Below are 21,245 nucleotides of genomic sequence, written 5' to 3' on the forward strand. Positions count from 1 at the left end.
AGTGGCGTAGCTACGGTGGGGCCTGGGTGCACGTGCCCCTGAGATTTGGTGTGCCTGGCCCCCGCGGCAGCAAGGTGCCGCGGCCCCTGAAAACATTCGATCGGCAGAGCAAAAAAAAAGGTGAAAGAAGAGAAAAAAAGAGGAAGAAAGACAGAAGAGGAAAATAAGAGGAGGAAGACGAGTGAATGAAATAATGTGAGGGGAAGGCTTGCAAAAAAAAATCATTCATGTTATTGAATTTTTTTGCTGGCGCGAAGCGGCAGCAAAAATTTAGAAAATGAGTAAAAAGTAGAAATGAGGAAAAACATCCTCAGGTATGGCGACCTGTCTACGCAACTGCTTACATGACCTTATTTACAAAATGAGATCGTGAATGAAATTCCATAATATATTTCAGAGTTGAAATGCATATGGCTAAGTTTAAAGGACAAGTCCACCGGCCCAACAAGAAGTTGATTTGAATAAAAAGAAAAAAAATACAACGATCATAACACTGAAAATTCCATCAAAATCGATATCCTAGGTTACAATACAGCGTTCGACTAACGTACGTTGGATCAACGTTGGGAAATTTTCCCCCAACGTTGCCTCAACGCTGGCAGACAAACGTTGCATCATTCATAGAAACAGTGGCGTAACTACAGGGAGGGGGGGCATTGGGGGCACGTGCCCGCCCCCCCCCATCGGCTGGCAAAAAAAAAGGAAAATGAGAAAAGGAGGGAGAAAGGAAGAGAAAGGTAGTGGGGAAAGAAGAAATTATTGTTGATTATAATGTTATATTACATAAGAAGCATTTTTTCATAACTTAATGAAACATTATTTGCTCAGGGCCTATGTCTTTGTTGTTTCTGGTGCTCGCGTAGACTGATTAACAAGATATATAAACCTTTTGTACAAAAACCTCCCGTTTTGAAATCAATATACACCAAATTATTTCCTCGCACTTCGAGTTATTATTGTTTCAGTGTAGTGACAATTGCTTCTTTTTCATGACTACTTAAAGTGATTGCCCCATTTTAAGGTATTAATATAAAACATTTCCTGTCATTAGTGGGTTATGTCTGCTCTTCATGAATTCCTAAAATCAGTCCTTAAAATGTCAATTTTTCTGATCTCAATATCAAAAATTTTCAGCTCGCGCTCGCATCATTTGGTTAGTGAAATACGTACGGTCTTAGTGAATTCCTGCAAACAAGCCATATAATGTCCCTCTTCAGGTCTGAATTTCCTAAATTTTCAGCCCGCGCTTCGCGCTTGTAGTATCTGAATAGTGAGATGCGTATGACTATGACAACAAAAAGTGCTTCATGTGTTTAGATGTAATTCTAACAAAATCAGAAAGCGCTTGGCACTCGCATTATATGACTATTGTGAAATACTCTTAATGGGTCCCTTAAAAAATAGTCCTTTAAATATCCATGTTTGGGGTCAATATCTACAAAAAATTCAGCTGGCACTTCGCGCTCGCATCATTTGGTTAGTGAAATACGTACGGTCTTAATGAATTCCTACAAACAAGCCATAGAATGCACCTCATCAGGTCTGAATTTCCTAAATTTCCAGCTTCGCGCTCGCAGTAATTGATTAGTGAGATGCGTATGATAATCATGATTACAATTACTACAAAAAGTTCTAAATGTGTTTAGATGTAATTCTAACAAAATGAGCAAAGGATGGCACTAGCATTAGATGACTATGCTGAAATATGTATACTCTTAATGGATTCTTATAGTCCTTAAAATGTCCCTGTTTGGGGTCAATATATGCAAAAATTCCAACTCGCGCTTCGCGCTAGCATTTTGTTTAGCGAGACAGGTACGTACCATAATCACAAAAATATGCTTATAATGTCCCTTTTTATAAAAAAAAATTCACCTCGCGATTCGCGCTCGCATTATTTAATCAGTGAGATTCATATCTGTTTAATGGCACTGCATATCCTTAAAATATCTCTATTAGGTCAGTATACCTTGGAACTGAGCGCGCTTCGCTCTCTCCTTAATTATAAGTGACTCGAAAGTTTTGCTGGTGCCCCCCAATGCCGTGACCTACGGTACGCCACTGGATAGAAATGCACGCGCATACATCGTGAACAGACCAACAACATTTGCAATGTCAGCTCAACGTTGTCTAGCAACAATATTTCCAACGTTGTCTGGCAACGTTGATCCAATGTTATTGGCTGAATTGTCAAATACAACGTTGCTGCAATGTCGGTTAGCAACGTTGAATGGTATTTTTAAAAAATAGGCACATTTTGATGCTTTTATTTCCTTTTTCAATTTCTTCTAGCTATCTTTCCTATAATTTTTCTACTTCCGCTTATGTTTTATGTGACCGTAGGCCTATATAGCCAGCTGCAAAGAGGACGCTTCTGGAAATTCTGGTCTTAAACTGCATTTGTGATCTTTGTTTCTCCTTTATTCACTAGTTTCCAACGTTGTCAACGCGGTGCCTTTGTTGGTTGTTCAACAACTATCCAATCAAACACGTTTCCAACGTTGTGACATTGTTGGCTGTCCAACAAATCCCCAACACACTAGTTTCCAACAAATCTCAATCGAACTAGTTTCCAACTTTGTCAATGTTGTGCCATTGTTGGTTGTTCAACAACTTTCCATCGATTTCCCACGGTGCCAACGTTGTGTAATTGTTGGCTGTTCAGCAACTATCCAATTAAACATGTTTCCATCGTTGTGCCATTTCAAATTGTCCAACACACACTATTTTCCAACGTTGTGTCATTGTCGACTATCTAACTATTCTCTAACTGACTAATTTCCAACGTTGTCAACGTTGTGCCTTTGTCGACTGTCCAACAACTCTCCAACTAACAAGTTTCCAACGTTGCCAATGTCGGGTCATTGTTGATTGTCCATCATCTTTTCATTAAACTAGTTTTCAACGTCGATTCAACGTTAATCCATCAAGTTTTTCTGACGTAGAACCAACGCTGGCTTGTTACCTGGATCGGATGTAAAATAAGAAAGTTATGACATTTTAAATTTTCGCTTAATTTCACAAAATAGTTATATGCACATCCAAGGGCGGAAATCCCAGGGGGAGGGGGGGGGGGGGGGGGGATTTAACAGGAAATAGATCACACCTTTTCAATGATGCGAGCTCGAAGTGCATGCTATCTGAAATTATTTGTTACTCCGATCCATGATTATTCGTAGGAATTCATGAAAAAGATATGTATCTCATTAATCAATTAGCCTAATGAGAGTACGATCTTTTGATTTATATTCAGGCCTGAAAACGCGACATTTTAAGCACTTTTTGTTATCGTGAACACGATGCGCGTGTTAATAAATATTTTTAACTATTAATGCGCGCGCGAAACGCCAGTCAAAATTTGTTATAAATTAAGATGGAAAGGGGATTTTAAGTAGTTTTTAGAATGAATATAAAAGTATACATGAAATGCAAGCACGCAGAGCTATAAGTTTTGACAATTAGACCTGAAAAGGAAATGTTCCAATGGTTGACAGAACCTAGCTGCTACGCCAAATAAATTGGCCTAGTCGTGTAAGTAAAATTTTCAGCTCACTGCAAAAGAGAAGTTCATATACGTATAAACGGACAAAGTGGACTATAATCACCCACTGTAAAAAATATTGGGCAAAATTTCAACCAGCACGAGGGTAATTATGTATCCAACCAATTTGGGGCAGTATTTTACCCAATGCGGGAAACATATTGTCCAGTAAGGTTAAAAAATAAGCAGAAATTACTTTAGAATGAGCAAATTTTCATCACACTGGATAAATAATAATGCCCAAAAGAAATGCCCAATGTTGGTTGGATACATAATTACCATCATGGAGCATTTTTTTTACAGACGTTTCTAAAGTATTTGAGTAAAAAAGAACCGGTTTCCGGTGTACTATTACATTTTAACCATCAAAAAATATATAATCGCTAAAGGGTATTCATTTGTCTCGCAATCTACTATGGTCAACAAGGTGAACACTTTTTGCGAGAGTGATCACGAATTTCCTAGAAAGCCAGTGAACACTTTTTGCGAGAGTGATCACGAATTTCCTTGTTGACCATAGTAGATTGCGAGACAAATGAATACCCTCTAGCGATTATTTCAATCCGCAATAATGAACCTATTTAGTAAAAAATATATAGCCTAAAGTGTCTAGCGGATTAATTTATACGTTTTCATTGCAGATGATTAAGAATGTGCTATTATGACGGCCATCTTTGAATTTTTATGGCAAAAATAACTTTTTAACAAAATCCCATGTATATCGTCAATATACCTTACTCGATATTGCTCTAAAATGATTCCAGTGTGCCTGTGACAAGAAATTTTTATCTTGTCACAGGCACTACCGTATTGCTTCTTGGACTTAACTTGTGGAATATCAATGCCTTGCTCTACCGTGTATACTGCAATTACATATCTAGGGAAAAATGAACAATTGCGGGACTCTTTGCTCTGATTGTAAGCTCAGACACCAATGATGATATAATGTTTTGCTATGAACTTTTGAATGTTGGGTGCATTGTACTGTTAATATTTATAAAACGTGGATTTAATTCATTTGGTTTTCACCATGATCTAGGATTTTGTTTACAACCACTTTCTGTTCTTCAGATTTTGAGTGTTGTCAACCATGAGCATACAGCCACAACAAGAATTATTTGTTTACGTTTTTTTTTTCAAAAACAGTAACTACACCGCCGGTTTTAAAGAGGATGATCATAACATGGAGTAGCTCCATGATCATAGCAAGTATTGTACACTACAGTGTGTCCCACAAACAGGTTAATGGCACTTTAACTGAGTATAATGTGAAATTACTAAATCTTATTGCATATAATTTATGTAATCATAAATTAGCATTTTTTCATACAACTGGCTTGAATTTCATGCGATATTATTCATTAAACAAAGAGAGATGGGCCTTCTTTCAGATTTCATGAGAAAACCTCTCAATCCAAGTTTCGTTATTGAGTTGAATAAAGTACGCACACAATCACGTTTCATTCACTATTAATCTATTTCCTTTTTTAGATTTTCGGCCCACAACTTAAATTTAAAAGGAAAATGAAGGTTAAAGAAGATTGGCATGACATCTTTAATCAAACGTGATTATTCAAACATGAAATTGATTTTAAACCAATGGGATGCACGGCTAGTGACTTGCGATTGATTTTTAGTTGTTTTTAAAAGCAACTCTTTCTGCAACAGGCCCCTGGACTAGCATTATGCAATCGAGAACATTCTGTTAAAATATTCGATCCGAATAAAGGTATATCTAATTATTTACTGGTTCTTGAGCTCAGAATCTTTCATTGAGCTGATGGTGCCTTTTGTGCTGATTGTGCCCTCAGATTCCCTATATACAGGGGCGGCGGAACGGTTTTCAAAGTGTAGGGGCTGAGCCAAAACAAGTGGGAGGGCTGACCATGCAAAAAATCACAATCATATGGTCATTTTTACGTTTTTGTACACGGTTTGGGAAAAAAGTGGGGACAGCCCCTCCCCCAGCTCCCCCCGCTTCCGCGTCCCCTGATATAGCATTAGAGAACAAGATAAAAAAATACACGGGGGTTGGGCAGGGTCCTGGGAACGATATTTTAACTGAGGATGCTTATGTAAATTTGACAAGCAAAAAAAAAAACTTTCACTAAAAAATGAAGGTCACTTTGGTCGCGATAAAGGGGAGCACTTTTGTGTTACATTTATTAATTTATATTAGAATCCCAGGGGTGCTGCAAATGAAGAATAATACACGCAGCACCCCAAGTCAAATCTTGGGGGTTCTTCAGCACCCCCGCTTTCCAGGGCCACCCCCCCCGCTGACTATAAGGTCATGTGTAGTGCCCGAAAGGATTACATGGGGCTGAAAATATCCCGTTTTCAAAATAATCGGTTCCAAAGATATTCTGTACTATATTAGAGTTATTTTCTATTTTAGGTTAGCGAGATAGGCACCCTGCTCAGGATTACAAAAAGATGCCGCGCCAATATATGTAATTTTATAGTCGGCTATGCATATGTTCAGCCTTGGTTCCAATAAATGATGGAATGACTTTACGTAAACTTATCTGATGTGTTTAATTCCTCTATTCTGGCGTGGTTGCAGCGTTGGATCTTTACCCAGTCATTTGAAGTAAGAATTATAGGCCATATATAGCTACCACATCGACAATCAGATACAGTGGTTGTAGTGATATTTGCGATTGTCTGGCTGTTCATCACTTACGATCAAGTGCTTCAGTACACGGTAAGCACTTTGGATAGCCCCACGTATACATAATTACGATGGCGCAGTCCGCGGAAGCGCCCGCACATAGGTGCTTAATGAAGGATGAGACATATGAATCCTTCGTTTTATGGAGGCAGTCCCTGCTCCATTTTCTTCAGACCTATTCTGAATTTACACCTTTCCTTGTTCGTGATTGTTCATGGCATAGGAAGTCAAAGTTGAAGCCTTTTCGAGGTTTTCATGATGATAGTGTTGACTTACCAAATCGGAAATCTGCTGCGCAAAAAGCAATATTGTTAGAATGTATGCTTGGCCAGATCTCGATTTATTGCCCTGTCATTTCGCGAGGCCAAATCATCAATTCTTCGACATCTCTTGCTCAAATTTGGTCTATGATATGCATTCATTTTGGTTTCAGTGACGATTGTAACGTCAGTGATGATGGGATTGACAATGATTGTGAATATGAGACAGATGCAGATATGTCTGTTAATAAAGAAAATGAATGTGACCCAGATGTATGTGAGCTTGGTACAGGTGAATCAGAAAATGAGTTTATAATGTACAATGAGAATGTGCAGTATGACTATGAGACAGGCGTGTGCGAGCGCAGAGTTAGGTAGCTTGTCAAAAGTCCACGCACCGTTCTTCATCGTTCTTCCCGCATCCGGGTTTTCGCTTCGGCTTTCCCGCCCAACGTTCCCTTGTCTTCAAAGGAACGGCCGCCATCAAAGGCCCTTTAATGCCACCGTTCTTTTGTTCGTCTTTCCTGCAAGTCTTAATTTCTGTCGAAAGGCCGAAGAATCTATTCTAAATAGCTCCCTCTACGACCAAAACAAATGTGTGCCTTCATCATGTTCATATTGACTGTCGGATCGAGAGTTCGGGTCACTGTTCTGAACTGTGGTTCGCATCTATCGGGTGCATTCATGTAGCATTATCACGCATGTGTCGAAAATCGTTACTGATCTTTCGAATTTGCCATGAAAACCTCTTTTTTGCAATTGGAAGACAGTCAATTCATGTTTTAGGTGGGAAAATAAGATTCCACATATTTTCGTTTCGTAGGCCCAAGCCATTCGTAGAATTCACGTCGATTTGGAATATTAATTATTACTCGCATCTCAAACAGGTGTCGAGAACGCCCCCCCCCCCAAAAAAAAAAAAAAAACAGAAGGAAATAGAATGATAAGATAAATATGACCGGAACAGCTTAGCTCTATTAGGCATAGAAAGATAAAAGATTTACAAAGATTTATTAGAAACTGTTTTAAATAGTTTTTTTTTCATATTTTTGACGGGCAACCATTTCCCCAGGATAACATATTGTCTCTTAATTTTCTTTATCTCCATGTTTTAAAGAAACGGGACCAAAAGGGATTGTGAAAAGAGGAAAAAGAAACTAAGAGGTCAAAGGGAGAGAAAAGGGAGGGGAAACAGAGAGAAATAAGAAAATAATATTGGGATGGAATAAGAGGAAGGGTGAAAAAATGAAGGAAATACAGTTGAAAGAGTGAAAAAAACTCGGAAATTTGAGAGGGGTTCTCCCGATTTCTGCCTCTGCATCGAAATCAATATTCATGAGAAAGCAGAGTTGTGTCCTCGCAGAAACCGTGATCAGGTGGGGGTGAAATTATTTAATGACTTGCGTCTTCGGAATGAGAGTACGCATGCGCGTGGACTGGATATTTACGAAATTGTGGTCGTCTATTTCGAAAATTGTATGCCATGAATGAATCAGCATCCTCAAACTTCCTGTACCCTTCTATCACTGGGGATTTAGGGGGGAGCCGCCCTTGCCCCCTTCCATTATGAGAGGCACAATTAGAATTTGTAATGCAAAATGCAGCCAAAACAGAAGAGTGCCCCCCCCCCAAAAAAAAAAAAAGCGGAACCTTTTTTCCCCGTCATGGATCCTCCCCTGACCTTTAGACATTATGTTGTATAGATCCGATTCTTGGTTGGATTTACATTTACAAAGGCCCCCCCCCCCCTATTGGCGGAGCAAAAAAAAGGGAAAGAAAGAAAAAAGAGAGGAGAAAAAAAGAAGAGGAAAACATAAGAGGAGGAAGGCGAGTGAATAAGATGATGCGAAGACTTATTAAATAATTTTAATAATCACTACAGCACTGGGACAACCAATTCAAAGAAATAATTAAATATCAACCTTGGGCGGCCGATCGGGGAAAATATGGGTGAAAAAAGTCACCCCCCCCCCTATTGGCGGAGGCTGGATCCGCCCCTGATTTAGATTTACATTTTATTCACCCTATCGATCCCCTCTCGGGGTATGAGAGTACAACATAAAAACAACATATAACAGACTAAAGTATAACTTCATTTAATTGGTTTAACGTATTAAACGTAATGTTCGGAATTGAAGATAAATACCAACTGTGGTAACGATCTGAAAATTTGTTCGATCAGAATCCAATGAAATTTACCAACGAAGTGTTTGTATAAATGAAAAATATTTGCCAAATAGCCCTGTGAAAGAAAGTCGTAAAAGTGCTGAGAAATGAGCGATATAAGCACAGAATTCCATCAAATGTCAGGTATTTTTCGAGGCAATGTTATAATACACTGTCCCACGTATGCTTTTCTGTTTTAGTGATCATCAGAATTATCGATATTGAGCGGCGATTTCATTATTCTACAAAGATAAGTGTATATTAATGTACTAGGTCTAGATTTATGATGAATATTTCGTATCGAAATCGTCAAGTAATCATATTTGAAATTGCGCCCTGATACGTTGTGCTGTACATGGTCTTATCCTCCTATAGTTATCGATATCGTCATCACCGCTGTTACTATCGCAATCATCTTCATTTCTCTACTATAAGTATTATCTTCGTTAACATTTCTATTATTTCATTATAATTTTATCATCATAAATCGATGGGGTGGGAGAAGGAGGAGGAGAAGAAGAATTACCAAGGAGAAGCAGACGTACATGTAGAATGGAGGAGCAGTAAAAAGGGATGAGATTAATAATGAGAGATGAGAAAGGATACGGAGAGGAAAAGGAAGATAGAGAAAAAAAGGAGACGCAAGAAGAAAAAGAAGAAGGACGAAGGAAAAGCAGTAGGAGACGTATAAGAAGGGCAGGTACATGGGCAGAAGAACAACAAGAAGAGAGGGAGGAAGGAAAAGAAAGAAGCAGCAGGAAAGGATGAGGTGGAGAAAAAAGAATAATGAAAGACGACAAAGGATATGAAGAAGAAGAAAAAAAGATTTAAAAAGGAGGAGTAAGAAGAGTAGATGAAGAAGGGAGTGAAGGATGAGAACAAGAAGAATGACGACGGAGAAACAGAAGAAGTAGAAGAGGGGGTGAGTTTGTTCTAAAGTAAAATCAATGTGAGTAGAATTAAATTAATGTTTTTATTTATATTGCACTTGCAGTGATTACATCATTACAATACTAGGATGCCATTATGTTCAATAATTTAAGCTTCAAAATTCGGTAATTCACGGGTGAAGATAAATTATGGGGCCGTAAGCTGCAGGGAGATATGTAGAGTGATATTAGCATTAGGTCATTGCTCTAAAATAGATGGAATGTGATTATTTATTATTAATATTAGTTAGTACACTTACTGGCCTAAAAGCAAAAGCAAATAGGGCCATGATATAAGCTTCTCCATATAGAGAATTGAACATTATTGACCTTTCAGGATTGCTTGGCATTGATACTCATCGAACTGTTCTTAGTCATTGCCCTGGCCTATGATCATGAAAAAGCAAGATCAGTCACCCGTATAGTAGAGAATCATTGACAATAGCATGCTCAGCGGGTTCGCCACAGAAAACAATGGGAGAGCTAGAAGCTCACAGTCTTGAATTCCCCATATCCGCTGCCGTGATTATTGTCGTAATTTCAATAGATAAACCTACTTCAAAAGACCGTTGGCCCGCCCGATGGGGAATCTTTTGTAATAATGTAGTGTATTAAAGTATGTGTATGCAGTAACTACCGCCCCGACTTCTGTTGTGCTATTTAAAGATTTCTTTCACCATCATCGAGTAGCGATTAGCGTGTAAAATCGCATAAATTATCTCACAAAACGGATCTAATGTTCATGATTACCAACATCACCATAATCATTACCATTATCTTTCATTTTTTTAATAATAATAATAATAATAGCGGCATATTTACCCAGGGTAGCCACTTCAGTTCCAAAAACTGTTCTGCCAGAGGGCCCTGCTATTATTACCCCGGCTTTAGCACGGCTACCTTGATCGGGCGCTCGAGCATTCGAGGAATTTCTTCCTACCGGGTACCCATTCACCTCACCTGGGATTATATAAACTATAAAATTGATACTGGAGAACGATTGGAAATAGATAATGAATGAATGGTGATGATAACAGTGATGATGATGGTGGTAATTAGAACTTTGAAGTGATATTAATGGACATGATAATACGAATAATAACATCAGTGATAATGTTGATGATTAAACATTAACAAACGAAGATGATTGGTATATTTCCGGCAATGAACCATGTATAACTTGAGACGCGTTTTTCATTTATCATGTTTGTTATAAAAGGGTTTTCATATCATGATCCTGAAAGACCTAGATTATATTTAGTTATCAGAATATCCCTATTCATGTCAGATTGTAAAACATATTAGCTAGCGCTGCACGCTCGCATATTGATTGGTGAGTTATGAAAATTTCAATATTAATTATATTACAAACTAATTAAAATCTCCATTTTATGACAGTTTATCAACAATTTTCGGCTGGCGATTTGCGCGCACATTGATTGTTAAAAATATATCAACTCAGGCATCTTATTCATAATTACAAAGTGCTTTAAATACATAATATTGACAGATTTCGCGCTCTGATTAGGCTCATTAGATTAATGAATTAATTTACTGATAAATTTTCCCTTTTTCAGAATGGAATATCAAAAAGTTTCATCTCGCGATTTGATAAGAGAAATAGGAAGACAGTCATAATTTTCACATGATGGAATATTGTTCTTCGAATATCCCGGCCCTATGTCAAAACTCAAAGTAATAATAATGAATCATATATGTTCCTTTTTAACTGTGATCCATATCCACTCACAATTCTACAAATCTCAAATTTTCCTCGCGCTCGCTTCGCTTGCTTAGTTATGTATTTACCCTTTTCATGATTACAAAGATTGCTTAGAACTTCTATTCTTCAGGTAGAAAAGTAAATATTTTCAGCTCACGCTTCGCGCTCGCATTATTTGATTGTTGAAATATGTAACGTTTTCATTTACAGATAATTAAAAGTAGCCGTTAACAGATTCTTTTTTATCAGAACGATCAATGCGTACTTAATTCATTCATCTCGTTTAGGATCACAAGCATTGCCAGAATGCTATTTTAGGACAAAATACATGAAATAAAAAATTAAAAATTAGCGCGCGCGCTTCGTGCTCGCACTATTTAGATTAGGCTTGCGAGATTATTTTACATATATTTTTACATTTGATTTAAAAGAATAAAGCTTAAAAGTGACACTATTTGGTTTACATATTATGAAGCGCCTTCTCATATTCCAATTTTACCTTAAACGTAAGTATTTTATTTTCAAACGAAATCTATGAAAAGGGTGCAGTTAGGCTCTCATTTTGATTCCAAATAGTCTCATAATTGGGATTAGTTGCAAACACGGTTTTCGAATAGAAGGCACATCGGGGAACATCAAAGTATCAAGACAGTCACCCGCGCTGACAAAGTGATAATCTCCCCTTGACATACCCCTACCAATCAAGAGGTCATCTTTCTATTGAAATCCGCAACCCGTCAGACCACCTCTTTGTTCAAGAATATACGTTAATCTCCCCAATCAAGAATGGGGTAATTTAAATCTACCTTGTCAATGGGGTAAGCCGTTAAATACAGCTTGCAATGCGCTGGCCCATGTCATTTTCAATGTCCGGCTTTCGGGGAATTAAAATGAGCATCAAATGGGTAGTTTTCTCGAGTTTTCTTGTTCTCGTTTTGTCCCCATACTAGAACCTTGATTTTGTTTCTTTTCGTAATGTGCATTTTGATATGGTTTCCATTATATTTCTTAACATTTCGACTTTTAATGTAGTTTAATGCTTGCCTTTATAAAGAGCAATATTACATAAAACCTATTTGGCGAAGCAGATTATAACATAACGTTCGACTGATATTTTATCAACACATTTTTGATTAACCAAGTAACTTCCCTCTTTATAGGTCTACTCTTAATGTGAACATTTGAGTTATATTTATTGCCTACCAACTCTGTTTACCAGGCTAAAGTGAAGGTCCTCATTTGTGTATGAACGACGTGTTCTCATTAAAATACATGTTGTGAGTTTCAAATAAAGGGGGCACACTTGTGTAAAAATGGCATATTTACATTAACAAATTTGATAAAGGCTCTCAAAGGGGGGGGGGGGCACACGGACCGGATGATCCCCCCCCCCCCGGATTCACTACATAACTGTACCCTCTGATGTGCAGAATATAGACCCCCGTATAGACCCACTGACTTCTAGAGGTCACAAAATAGAACACAATACTTTTGAGAGCCCAACTATTGTTCAAAATAAATACGGCGCTGATTGTATTGTGTTACTCCGGCAGGATCCGCACCAGCATGCACTCCATTCTTGTTGATCTAATATGCTAAATACCTCGGTCACATTTGTTCTAAGGCGAGTCGAAAACAGTCATTTTAACAGTTTTTGGACCTGCTAAATATAGGTTTTAATAAAATGAATAAAACGGCTGTTTTCGACTCGCTGTATGGCCGCCGTAGAGCAAATGTGACCGAGGTATTACCATTTTCTGTACGTTAATTTATTGTTTGGTGCATATTTAAATATGCAAGCTATACAGAATGCAGCTATACGATTAACAGGTGAAGTACAAAGTTGGAAGGGAAACTAGGCCAAAGAGGCTTTCGTATTACTAACTTTACGTCGGTAAATTATGTTTACCTTAGACACTGGGAATCTAATTCGCAATAATTTGACATACACACATTGCAGATTAATTTAAATATTTGATAGAAGAAACCAACGGCAATATACACGTATTGTTCAAGTCAAACGTGAAGGTTAAAAAAGAATAGGTATAGAAAAGTTTTAGAAAAATTCAAAGGAAGAAATAAAGTTGGATGAAAAAGGAACCATCAGAATTAAGTTGACAAAATTGAATATTATAAGTAGAACAGGAAAATTGAAAGAAATAATTAAGTCCCCTCCCCCCCCAGCGGACTGGTTTGAAGGGGTGGGGTCGTGCACCATGCATAAAATCATGGTACTTGTTGAGGCCTCAGCCCCAGACCCCCCTTCGGTTGTGTGGCTCCAGGATGGTAATCAAGAACACTCGGTCACAGAGCACTCTAGATCACAGGGGAAATTTATATAAGAGAATAAAGACGGATCCCAGGTATAAAGATTTTATAGATTTTCCTGTCCAATATCATGTCGGAGTCACTTAAATGTGTTAATTTGCATTTTCATTCACGCGATATTTTTCATCGGTCATTAAAGTGTAGAATGTGATTAATAGAAGACGCTATAATTCCTTTATAAACACTCAACTCTATTCATGGTCAAGACTACCTCAACTTTGATAATTTCAATATTCATTTTTAAGTGCTTTTGATTTCGTTCGAAGATGTTTGTAATGGTTTTAAAAAGTAACGAAAGTACCTTTTGTTCTGAATTTCGGGCAATGAAATTCAAGGATTGTGCATTTAAGCTACAATGACCGATATGACAGCTTGAGCATCCATTTTATTTTTAAAGTTCAAATAAATTATATTTTATTCGTTTGTTTTGCACGGCATCTGTATTATGTGTGAATATATAAGTTTCTAGAATTCAAATGTTTAAACAAATGCAGTGGCGTACCTAGGATTTTCCACAAGGGGGGGGGGGGCAAAATCGCCCAAAAAGAGTCCTCAAAAAAAGGACATTTCACAGCAAAAACGAATTGACAAGAGGGCTAAATTAAACATAGACCTATGTTAAGCTCAAATTTGAATTTCAACGCTGCCCTTAGTTTTTAGCCTTTTTTCCACCAAAAAACGTTTGCATTTTATGTTTTTAGTGTTTTTTTTAACAGTAGCGTTTCAGTGTATTGCTTTAAACGCCATCATTTTGGGACCCAGGTATGATTTATATTGCATCTTTTGCGTGGGGTTCTGCATTTTGTTTACAAAGATGTTAAGGTCAATTCCATATCTTTCCTTTTCACCCGACAATGCTGACTGTGCGGGCTCAGTGTGATGAAAAAAATCTTACCCTCGCCTGAACACTTACTTTCAGAAATTCAATTTCTTAACGGTATGTTCTTCAAAATTAAACCACATGCTCGTGCTAAAGGGCTAAAGCTTAATTGTTCTATTAAAGAAATGAAATCTAAATCTTATTGAATTTTGTCATATACTGAAACCCGAAACGAAAAATTATCAATAAAATGTGAAAGCATAACTTTTGAAAATGTATACCCCACTGTACTACGCACACCGATACAAGGACACAACGATATCCAGATCAGTGACTAGAGATCGCTCGTTTAATAGTTTGCCTAAGACGTCGATATCGTGGACATAGAGGGCGCTCATGCAGAAACATCTTATCGGAGAGTCAACCGGGGGGTGTCAAAAGAAAAAATAAAAGCGCACGCTTCCGTTTTCGCTGCAAAAGGGAACGCTGTCGTCTTAAATGGCAAGAGCACTGACCCGTAGGAAAGAAAAATGGACAATGGCACGCTGAGCGGGTTCGCCGCAGAATATGAAGGTAAAAACGCACGCACACCTTTGACAAGCCGCCTTAGTCAACTTGCTGAAGAGAGTTGCGCAGGCCTTTGTGATTTTCTGATTGAATCTGATCAAGTTGATGAAGACCTTCTTGGAAACTGCAATGTGACATTTGTCAGTGTGTCCAGTAATGGCATAGCACATATTCCAGGCATTGATGTTGTTGGTTGCTCATCGAAGTCAGATGAGATATTTGACATTCCAGACTATCTCCATGGTTGTGGATTCCCGGCTGGACCAATGAGTGTCACCCATTCTGAGCCTAGATTGACGAGTGCTGACTCGTCAGCGAATGATATTGTTAATCGTGTTGACCTTCTCACCAATCCGGGTTGTGGCTCATCAGAGATAGATGAGGATGAAAATGACTGCAACGATGAGTTGCACAGTGAATCTTGTAGTAAGGACGACTTGCAGTCCCATCGTGCCTGTCGCGTCGGCATCGAATGCGCACATGTATCCACAGACGTCAGTCTCACATCTAGCATTGACGGTCGTCTCGATGTTCATGCAGTCATTGCCACGGTACATAGGCCCATATGTTCTCATCAAGATGGATCAGTTCCTCAGTCACATCCGTTGCAGGATGTTGTTCCAGATTCTATCGTACCTGGGTTTCATCCAATCCCGAGTGATGAACTGCTAGTTCCAGTGACTTCATCAGTTGGCCCACCCAGAACCTTGGACTCAGTTCACACGGTAAAGACACTCAGACTACTGCCAACAGATGAAATGAAACATCCTGCTGATGACATGCCCTTGGATATGGCCAGTAGTCCTTCCCCAGTGACTCTCATTCATGTCCCCAGAGAGGGAGCTTTAGCTCCTCCCAGTCGCCCTCCTGATGGCCGTGCAACACCGACCAGTGCTGACTTATCCTACGCCCTCTGCGATGATGGGATTGATCACTCCCGGCTTCAGCTTTCGAGGACACATCCTGTCAGCAGGAGCTGTGAAGCTTCAGTCCTTGCACCAGTCCGAGACTTTCAGTCAACTCTGGATGACACCCCTGTCAGTTGCTCTGATGTCCATGCGCCCCATGGTCGCCCACCTGATGAGTGCTACAGCGGTCTGGAGATCGCAGTCATCTCTTGCATCACATTGACGACCCGGAACTGTTTCCTGAGCCGTCTGCTGGATGATGTGTCATTGCTCCATCCTGACGCGTCTATGGACAGTTATTCCCACAGAGTCCTTGCACCTACCTTGACCTTTTGGGCACCTCATGTGATGCCATCTAACCAGATGGTGCCTCCCGTGCATTCCAACGTACACGGTCCTGAATTAGTTCCATTTCAGCAGCAGACTGTTTGCCTCCCAATACCTCCCCCTGCCCCTCCGTTCCCTCACAGCCCTTCCCTGTGTCCCATTCTTGCCGTGTAGTTGGACATTCATCCTCGATCATTGAGAGTCTTCTGCCGAACTCGTTGGACTGTATCTTGACAATGCTTTTTTGGACTCATAACTCTTTTCTCATGTTATTTGTCAGTCTTTTGTTTTGAAGGATTTTTTTTACTCTTTATGTCAGCATTTAACATGACTTGTGATACACTTGATATTTTTTGTGCGTGCCCCTTTTTTTTCTTAATTTTTGATTGCTGTCCTTGTAATGTTCCCATAATGTTTTTTTTTTGCATGGATTTGATATACTTATAAGACGATAAAGGACATTAGACTGGTATCAGCATGATCTTGGTTTTGTAATATGTTTCGATGATTGTTGATGTTTATGACGAATGTGATTTTTTTTTATCATTGCCTGTTGTTTATCATTATGTAATACTGCATTTTTTTTATGTCAATCAGGTTATTGAAACTATTTGTGATTGCAAATCATATCAAGTCATTTTGCTTTTGACACTTACATGTTGCCTTACATATGATGTTTCAATAGTCTTCTGCCTTTTTTTTTTAGAATAACTTATTGAGTTTTATATGATACTATTTGGATATTCTATTGAAGCTTAGTTTGAAGCTCAGTTTTTCAGCATTTTATTATTCGTGCACTTAGGACCAATACTTTATGCATTTTCCTTCGAATTGTTTTATTTATGAACGGTATATGGATAATATTTTGTAAACGTGTTTTTGCTATTGCTCTTCAACGATATTTGTATTCCCCTTTTTGGGGATGCCAATAACATTTTTTTTTAATTGCTTGGTACATTTCTTTGATGTGTTTAGAGAATAGTGGCAATGGTTTTTAAGGAATGTCAGTTTGAGTCAAAATGTTTGGTATTTTCATATAGCTTACATGTTTACAGAGAGGTTTTGTATTTTGAATAGTCACAACGTTTAGTATTTTCATATAGCTTGCATATGTCCAGAAAATGAAAGATAAAGGAGTTAGTATGGCAGAAGGAATGACATAAAGTTAAATGTATACAATATAAGGCTGTTGCAAGATCATTGTATGTTGTTGTTTGGTAAAGGAGCCATGCCTTTAATTTGTGTTTAAAATTGGAATACTTTTGGTGACTGTTATTTGCGCAGAGAAAAGTTAGCATACTATGTGATTGCCCTTTTGAGTTTGTTTTATTATTGATGATTATATGCACAGAGAAAAATTAACATGCTGTATTACCATTTTTATTTTTCCTTACCATTTTTATTTAGTTTATATTAAACTAACATTGATGAAGTTATATAGACAGAAAATGAGACAAGCTGCGCAATTGCTTCTTAGAATAAGTTTCATTGGATACATACGTATGTTTATGTTTATCATTAGTGTACTACATGCTTGAACAGGTTTTGTCACAGAGATTTTGTTTAACATGTATTTCGTAAATTGCATAAAACGTGTAGCCTACAGTATGATTATGGTTAACATTCTATGCTTGGCAAGTTTCATTCGAAGGTAATTTTTAGTACATGCATTTCTTGGATTGTCACACATAGTGTGTATAAAGAGATATGTAACTTGTTAGTGAAAAGGTGCAAAGATAGCGGTGTAAAAAAAAACCTTTGTATTGTATGGAATCAAAGTCCGCCAAAGCCTTAACTCAATCGCCTTTAACAGAATTTGTAGAAATGTCAATTGTGATGTTTTGGATTGTGTTATGAGATTTATTGTTTTAGTTTTGCTTTTCGCTCGAGGTTTAAAGTTGGCCTTGTGTACCATTTATGATTGTATACAATAGTAATTATAACTCAAGATTGAAAGTAGAATACCCTTGGTATAATTAAGGTTTTTACTACTATGCATTTTTTTTGTCAGTTCAGGAATAATGATTTATATCGATCAGTGAAAGGAAAAAGAAAAATGGATCACGCCAATATATGTAATTTTATAGTCGGCTATGTTCAGCCTTGGTTCCAATAAATGATGGAATGACTTTACGTAAACTTATCTGATGTGTTTAATTCCTCTATTCTGGCGCCGAATAAATTTTCAACCCGAGCTTCGCTCTGGCACTTTTTCTTTTACAAATGAGATAAACAGCTTGCTATCTGTTAAAAGACATGCTAATGTCAGGTTAGAAAATGCAATATTTTTTGCTTGCCCCTCGCGCTCGCATTCTTTAGGTAAATACATGTACGCATCAAGTTAATTATTAAACAAATGTGATAGCATATCCAATTTTTAGCTCTCAGTCTCTCTCCTAATTTTAGCTCGCGCTTCACGCTGACATTTTTGTTTAGTGAGATACATATCATTTTCTGCCATGAAAGACATGTTTAAAATGCTCCGTTTTTAATTCTAAATTTTCAACTCACGGTTCGGACTCGCATCAATAATTGTTTAATTAGATACTGATAATGTTCATGATTTGGTGGTCATTTTTTTACCTCATTTAGTCATATATGCTTGTAAGCAAGCAACCAGAGGACCTACGGCTTAAGGTCCTCTCCTAGTGTTCTTTAATGTGGAAAGCGCACCAAGTGGGAATCGAAGCCAGGTCATCAGATAGCGCCTTAGAATGTTTCCTTTCTGATTAAAAAAAAGGCAGCTCGCGCTTATACTGTTTTTTTTTTAATAGATACATAGTGCTCCTTATTTCAAAACGTCATTAAATTGTCCAATTTACAGATTGGAGTATAAAAAAAATCACATTGCGCTTTGTTGAAAAAAATGTGTATTAAATGCCCCGTTTTCATGCCAGAATATTACAAATTTCTGAATGCTTTTAATATGATAATTAGATACGAATCATTTTCATAATTACACCTACGTACTGTTTAACTTTAGCTCAAAATTTCATGGCACATACAACAAAAATCTCCTTGCGCTTCGCGCTCTCATTATTTAATTAGGCCTTGTCAGATACCTAATCGTGTTTGTGAGAATAAAGCTAATATGTACTTGATAATAAATACACTCTAAAAAATGAAGTGCTAATTTAGCTCTTAAAGAGCGTGTATAGTGACTGCACTTCGGAGTGCTGATTTGTCTAGTTCAAATACTAGACAAATCAGCACTCCGAAGTGCAGTCACTATACACGCTCTTTAAGAGCTAAACTAGCACTTCATTTTTTAGAGTGTACTTGATAAATATTCATGATTAACCCAGTGTTAACTTAAATTTTGGAATAAATATATGCCCTAATTTGAGAAGGCATGTGCGACACATAAATTGTACGTTCGATTAATTCGCTATAATTGTAAATATAAATATAAAAAATTTATTTTCCTTCATCATCTAGAAACTATTGCAAAATATCATGTAAATTATGTAAATGACTCAAGTGCCCAGCATTATAATCACATAAAAGAGATACATACAGTGGCAATTGCTTCTAGTAAACTTGGGATTAGAATCATTAGTTGTAGTTTTTTAAGATGCTCAAATATAATGGGCAAGAATGATGAAAAAAGTCATTCGAAGAAGGTCGGAAAGCTCTGTACCGACACCTTTACATTGCTTTCCATTTTCCAACCATACTTTTTGATGACCTGGTACAACATACAATATGTTGCATATTACCGCTTTATCTTTATGATTTGTAGGATGCGGCGTAAGTTAATGATTAGTGTCAATTACAGAGATAACCATTTCTTAAAAGATCTTGTTGTATAATCGACAAATTTACTGCTTCGTCACATATTCACAAGTGGTACATGTAGAGTCGATGCTTAAAGCTGTTTCAGGTCTACTGTCCATGCTATACAGTGAACATACAGTCAATGATGCTTGAGGCTGTTTCAGGTCTACTGTCCATGCTATACAGTGAACATACAGTCAATGATGCTTGAGGCTGTTTCAGGTCTACTGTCCATGCTATACAGTGAACATACAGTCAATGATGCTTGAGGCTGTTTCAGGTCTACTGTACATGCTATTCAAGTCAGTCAATAATATCAAAACTTTACTGACAAGTAAGTGTGTGGGCATTAATCGCCATTGCTTCCCAATGAAGCTTTGTCATTTGGGAGCGATAAGATCAATTATCAATCAAATTTTAGCTTCCCCTAAAATTTCAGTGTCTTTCCCAGTGTTTCATGTACATCCATTACAATAACCTGTCACATTTTCATAACAGGCGAAATGCTAATAATTATTAAATAGTAAGCACATTCAATGACCCGGTGATGATTTATGTCGGTGTGTTGGCTTTGTCATGTATGAGTAAAAAGTATGAAGAAATATAATCAAATTATGTATATAAAAATTAGGTTTGTTACCTATATGCATATTATTATGATTATTTGGACTGCTTATGATTTTTTCAGGCTTATAAGATTTACTCCCAAGTTTCATACTTTGACAAATTTTTAAATAATTTTCATTCAAATATTATGAACAGATGTGATATTCAGGAATATTATCTATAGTTGCTATGGAAAATGTGTTGCTTAGCAATTGTTGTTGTACATGGTTGGAACGTTGCTTGATATGTGATTGTAAAATTGGCCCTTAGAAGTCAAAATATGGTTTTTAAATTGAAGATAACACCCCCAAATTGGCGGTTGCTAGAGTAAATATGTTACCTAGCAACTGTTGCTACACGAAGAGAGATCAGGTTGGCACTCCCTGCAAAAAGTGTTCAGCACTGTTTACCCTACCATATAATCATCTTCACATTTTTTTAGATGGTTCCGAAATAGGTTTTCAGTGTATCACTGCAGAAATAATGAGCATACGGCACAACAAGAATTATTTGTCTTGTTTGCTCTTAAAAAAATTGTTAAAACTTAAGTTCTGGGTTATTTGAGATGTACTGAGGACGGGGGGGGGGGGGGCGTGAATGCCCCCATCTGATCTCGGCC

At 37.6% G+C, this 21,245-nt stretch overlaps 1 protein-coding gene across 1 annotated transcript; it reads left to right on the forward strand.

The window, feature by feature from the left end:
- Positions 1-6,102: 6,102 nt before the first annotated feature.
- Positions 6,103-16,601, forward strand: LOC121421741. Its single transcript, XM_041616534.1, has 2 exons — positions 6,103-6,849; positions 15,052-16,601. Exons 1-2 carry the CDS (start codon positions 6,287-6,289, stop codon positions 16,415-16,417), a joined length of 1,929 nt encoding a protein of 642 aa, XP_041472468.1. The 5' UTR covers positions 6,103-6,286; the 3' UTR covers positions 16,418-16,601.
- Positions 16,602-21,245: the final 4,644 nt, after the last annotated feature.

The sequence above is a fragment of the Lytechinus variegatus genome, chromosome 9 (genome assembly GCF_018143015.1).
Source record: "Lytechinus variegatus isolate NC3 chromosome 9, Lvar_3.0, whole genome shotgun sequence".
Taxonomy (NCBI): domain Eukaryota; kingdom Metazoa; phylum Echinodermata; class Echinoidea; order Temnopleuroida; family Toxopneustidae; genus Lytechinus; species Lytechinus variegatus.

What these genes read in the sequence shown, in the direction of transcription:
- LOC121421741 (XM_041616534.1), top strand. Translation starts at nt 6,287, where the DNA reads ATGGCGCAGTCCGCGGAAGCGCCCGCACATAGGTGCTTAATGAAGGAT. An exon ending in GTGTGCGAGCGCAGAGTTAG is followed by an intron (nt 6,850 to 15,051) that starts GTAGCTTGTCAA and finishes AAGCCGCCTTAG; the next exon opens with TCAACTTGCTGAAGAGAGTT.